This window comes from Nuphar pumila, chromosome 14 (genome assembly GCF_984573655.1).
Source record: "Nuphar pumila chromosome 14, dmNupPumi1.hap1.1, whole genome shotgun sequence".
In the NCBI taxonomy this organism is placed as follows: Eukaryota; Viridiplantae; Streptophyta; class Magnoliopsida; order Nymphaeales; family Nymphaeaceae; genus Nuphar; species Nuphar pumila.
In genome coordinates this window covers 2,591,319-2,596,772 of record NC_143262.1, presented here as the reverse complement: position 1 = coordinate 2,596,772, position 5,454 = coordinate 2,591,319, and the positions used below count along the sequence as shown (strand labels likewise).

The 5,454-nt window shown below is 40.1% G+C and overlaps 1 protein-coding gene across 1 annotated transcript; it reads right to left on the bottom strand.

The window, feature by feature from the left end:
• Nucleotides 1-539: 539 nt before the first annotated feature.
• On the bottom strand, nucleotides 540-1,368 carry LOC149816065 (basic blue protein-like). The gene is made up of 2 exons (XM_089987710.1): nucleotides 1,124-1,368; nucleotides 540-910 (listed from the first exon to the last, which is right to left on the bottom strand). Exons 1-2 carry the CDS (start codon nucleotides 1,290-1,292, stop codon nucleotides 711-713), a joined length of 369 nt encoding a protein of 122 aa, XP_089843836.1. The 5' UTR covers nucleotides 1,293-1,368; the 3' UTR covers nucleotides 540-710.
• Nucleotides 1,369-5,454: the final 4,086 nt, after the last annotated feature.

Genomic DNA, 5,454 nt, shown 5'->3' with positions numbered 1-5,454 from the left:
CTAAATCATGAACTTCTTAGTTCTCACCATGAGCTCTGTCACTCTCTCTCCTACACACACATCAATATAGCCATTAAATGGTGTTTCACGGAAAAAGGGGCCTAGTGATTATATATATATATATATATATATATATATATATATATATATATATATATATAGAGAGAGAGAGAGAGAGAGAGAGAGAGAGAGAGAGAGAGAGAGCCGAAAAGCGATCAACGTTACTTAAAAGTGAAACTCAACAAAGCGTTGAGATCCACAAGCACAAACACAACAGCATAGCATGAGAACACGAATAACACAAAACAGAACACCCATAGAGGACCACAAACATCTATATGAGGATCGGTTTGTGGCAGAGGCAAGTCTTTGAGATATATGCGTAAGATAGCATACACATCAGCTAAGACCCTATGGGTCAAACGGTTAAGGTTGAACAGGACATCCCGAAAAGTAGCATCACTGTAAACAACCAAACTCTCCAAATAGTCCTTCACTTCTTTTCGCATCTACTTATAGCAGGGCCGAGAGAGAGAGAGTTCATCCAATACCTCTTTATTTAGAGTATGCTATAAGCTACAGGGGCCACAAATTAAAGCACATCGAGGTAACGCATATTTTTGGTGAATATATATAATATATTTCTCATTTCACATGGGAAACTACCACCACCATCTCCATAATCGTATTAAAAGAGGTAAGAAGTTCATCTATATGGCATTAACTTGGATCTTCATCCCTGCTTGACAGTGCCCTGCAAAGGTACATATGAACGAGTTGATCCCCTTGGTCAGAGTGATACGATCATTCCCCGAAATAAGAGTCCGAGCATCCCTTGGCGCCACGCAGCTCCGGTAGGACATCGGACTCACCACCACCGTGTTATGGTACAAAGGACTGTACTTGAAAACTGTCATTGCCACAATATATATTAGATCAGCAGTTCAGCGCCATCAAGCATTTCACATGCTATAGCAATTTTAACTTGGATAAAAGGAAACCAACCAAAACTGTGTTCTAACCCATAAACAGAGACAGAAGAAAAGCAGAGAATCAAGAAGAACTACAAAGTTTTCTTTTTTTTTTTCTTTCAAAAAAATAAAACAGAACTACAAAGACTTACTAAGCACATCTCCTGCCCTGAATGTTTTGCCAGCAGGCCAGTTGGCCATATTGAAGGTCCAACCTCGACTGTCTCCGACTATATAGGTTGCACCATGCACACTCTCCCGGTGGGAGAGGATGCATAGTGCAGCCACAACCAGAAAAGCACTGCCTCTTCCCAGAGCCATCTCAACACCCAACAAAAGCAAATCACAGGAAAAAACTTGCGGAGAAGAAAGGAGAGTCGGTGGCTCGAGTGTGAGTTTGAGGGGATTGGCACAACTCAGCTATATATGGACCAAGATGCTGGGTGAATTACCACTCACTAGTATTACCCGGCCCAATCAACCACGAAAGATTTAAACGGATAAAAACATAAAAAGGATACATATCCATGTAAATCCTCATGAAAGTAATATAGTAATCATTATTCAGAAGGAATGAAAGAGGCCAACAACCCAATTGAGACCGTCTTTTTGGACTTCGTGTGTACCCCTCTGAGTTCCACTGTGCACTGCTTGCACCTTTTAGGTCACACAAGGTCGGAGCCAAAACTCTCTCTCTCCTTTTTGGGTGGCAGTTATGGTGGACTTAAAAAACAAGTTACCAATGTAGTTTTGAAACGTAAAAAAAGCTGATGAAAATTGGAATCTGTAGAAAGAAAGGATCATGGGCATTGTTGGACATGGTTGGTGGAGTTTTTGTGTGGTACTGAACCAGTGGGGCTTGATTTTTGAATAAGAAACTTGGTCATAGGTTCAATTTTCTCTTCTTTTCGCTTTATTAATTCCTTATCTTGTGATGATCATTTCATATGAAAAAGTTGGGTGATTGGCAGTAAATCGATTGCGACTCTTTGCTACTTTATTTGTCTTGGGGTTATTTACGTCACGGTTATAACTCATAGCTAGAATTTTGCCGCTATCATTTCTGCCTCTTTTTTTCCATCGTTTCACACCGTGGGATTGGTCGTGTTTTAAATGAATATGGATGGTGATCAAGACAAGTCTGAGCTCTTGTCTGCCAAGGTATTAAATGATGAGAAGTTGGTAGTTGGGGAGTCTTCATTTCTTATATTAGCCAACCCAAATATTTGATCCTTCTCACATGAGAAAACTACTAGTCAAACAGAGTCCGTGATCCTCTTTCCTAGCCATTTGACTCAGCCTAGCTTGGTCCTAATACTCGTCTTGGAACCCCTTCTGACTTAATGAGATAGCATATGGGTCAGCTTTGGTTGTCGTCTGACTGGGTTGAACTTGGTCAAGAGGAGATCCATTTATCGGACCGAGTAACTTGCGAGGTACTCGGTCCCAAAGGCGTAGCTAGGGGGGGGCAGGACTGGGCTGTAGCCCAGTCCTGTCTCCCGAAACAGTTTATTTTTTTTTTAAAGCCCAGTCCTAGCCCAGCCCTGATTCCATATGAAATAGATTTTTATCCATTTTTTAGCCCAGCCCTGACTGCAGCAAATAGTTTGATTTGTCCATATGAAATAGATTTTTATTAATAATTGTAGCCATTTTTTATTTTATCTCAAAAAAAAAAATTTCGGGGGCGCTGCCCCAGAACCCCCAACTATCACACAAATTTTTTTTCTACACCCCTGTTTGCCCGCCCCCCTCGCATGAATCCTAGCTACGCCCCTGCTCGGTCCAGTCACTGGTTGGCACGCATCTAGTAGATGAGCAGGTGGGATGTATGGCATCCAGTCATGCTGGGGTAGTACCCAGCCAAGTTGTGGATCTGCCAAGTCTCAGACTGCTGATGCCCAACCAAATCTAAAGCCAAGACTTATGTATAAAAAACAAGGTTAAACGTTAGATTGATAACATTTAATGCTTGACCATTATTTCTAACATGATTAAGATTGTCTGTAGCTAGACGGCTGTCAATATATGTGACTTAATACAGTATGACTTGACTCAATCAAAAGCCAGTAGGCCCAGTACTGCACTGTAGGTCCAGAAGTCGGAACAAATTGGAATGCATGACCTCACGGTAGTGTCTGGTTGGAGGATCTAGTTCTTGTGTTCGGGTCAGAACCTTCTTTAGATGTAAGTAGGTGGGAACCGTGGGATTCACATCCATATTGTTATTTCTAGCTTTCTGCTCTTATTGTCAAAATTGTGATTGATTTTACTGTGAATAGATATCTTAGAGGCTTGAAATGACATGCATTGAAGGTGTATGGTTTTTATTGGACATAGATATGAATATCTAGATGAATAATTGAATATCTTACAAACCTATTATTACTATTGATTTGAGGACTTCCATGCTTCTCAAAGGAAAAAAACAAAAAAAGTAAACATGCACCAGGATTTACCGCTCCTTTTCCGCATTTTGGCATATCATTATGGGCTGCATTATTTGCATTTCTGTGTACGTTTTGTTTGGGTTTATAGAAAGCCGGATAACTTAATAGATATTTACAAAAAGACTCCGACTTTTTTCTTATTCATTCAACATACTGCTTTATCTGACAACATTTCAAAAACTCACTTCAGGTATAAAATGACACCCTTTTCCCTTCTATTTTTTTACCGAACAACTCATTTTATAACTTCTTATGCTTAGGACTGGGGAACAAGTAAAGTTGTTGCTCATGGCTTGGCTCATATTCGACTCGTAGAAGGCCTGCTCAAACTTGTAAAATAGGTTCGGCAAGTTGAATATGAACAATAGGTACTCAGCTTGACTCAACTTGTATAAGCTGGTTAGGTATTAACAAATATATTTTATATGTATTTTTTTATAATCCTATTCCTTTCAGCTCTAAACAATGTATTTTTTCTATAAACAAGTAGCTTGAACTCGGCTTGGCTTGCCACAAGAATGACCAAACTTGAACAGTTCAAGCTCGGCTCCTTCAATTCATTTACCAGCCCTACTTATACTCTTAAACAAAACAAATAACAATGTTTGGCATTTGAATCACTTTAAAACAAGGTTGATGTAACACTCCGATCTGGGACCTCAGGAGTCCGAGTTCGGTTGGTATTACTTCCCAGAGGGAAGAGTGCAAAGCTTACACAGTGAAAACATGGCTAAAAAAAAACTTCTCTTTTTCTCAAATACTCTCTTTCACACAACTATCACTAGGCTGGCTATACCGATAATAGTCATCTATGGGCGTAGCAACCCTGTAGAACACCCCAATTCTACATGTTGGCCAGACAATGAACCATACACTCCCAGTGGTCCCCAGACCACCAGACACTGCAGTGAACCACCACGGGGACCCCACAGGTAGCTAGCCGGGAGGTCAAGCTCTCAATCTCGGCATGGTTCATGCTACATCCTATCATGATGGTTATCAACCATCCATGATCCTCTAGAGTCCCAAACCAGTGTGAGTGAAATCCTAAGTCATAACTAGGTTCACACATTGAACAAACTCTCACTTATAAAGTTCACTCGTTACCTCACGAGTGGTGTCATGAATAATCACAACAAACTCATTCTTAATCTCATGATAACGTTAGGACTCACATCGCTCTCACTTAGCATGCAATGATGTAGTGTCTCTACATCATTAAATCACCGGCGGCCCACTCTCCATGGTGGCTGCACTCTGGCCGCGAACCAGGTAGCCCTTTCCACAAGTCGCCACTTCCGGGATTTAAGGGGTCATGCATGCTGATCTCAACAATGTCCATTCATACAACATGAATAGACTAAAAGGGACTCTAATCCAAATATATCTCATCACAATGCATGATATAAATCAATGATCTAGACATGCAATCACAATAAAATTTCTTTTCATCATGCATGACTTACCAAACTAACTTGCATAGCACATATGTATAAAATTTTAACTCATACTGTCAAGCATGGAATTTATGCATGTCATGGTCTCTCAAAACTATCATGCTTAAATAAAAACAAATAACAAACAATGTAACAATGTTTATTTACATCTAAGATTACTTATAACATCCCTTACCTCAAGTGCAAACAATGTACTCTTTCCGAAATCGAGCCTCAAGAATCTCTAACAATGGTATCTGGTCATTAAAGCAATATACCTGAATTAGTTCACAATTCTCTTACCAAATTACCAAAATACCCCTCCCGAATCTTATTAAAGAAACCACGGTTTCTGTATTACTATTTTGACTGAAGTTCATAGACCAATGGATTCCTCTCTTTAATACAAATCCAACGCACCAAACCTCGCTCGATTCCGAGTTCAGAGTGCGAAGATATGCCCATTTTACTGAAATGGATCTCAAGTATCCAAATGGATCTCTTGGTACATTTCGGATTTCGGGTCATCCGGGACTATCTTATGATCCAACTGGATCCAAACTCTGTTTGTTTGGGTTCAGATCCATATCATAACTG

Bases quoted from the DNA above. Each gene is read 5' to 3' on its own strand.
- LOC149816065 (XM_089987710.1), bottom strand. From the start codon at position 1,292: ATGGCTCTGGGAAGAGGCAGTGCTTTTCTGGTTGTGGCTGCACTATGC. The intron at 911-1,123 runs GTAAGTCTTTGT...TGGCAATGACAG, and splicing joins CAGGGCAGGAGATGTGCTTA to TTTTCAAGTACAGTCCTTTG.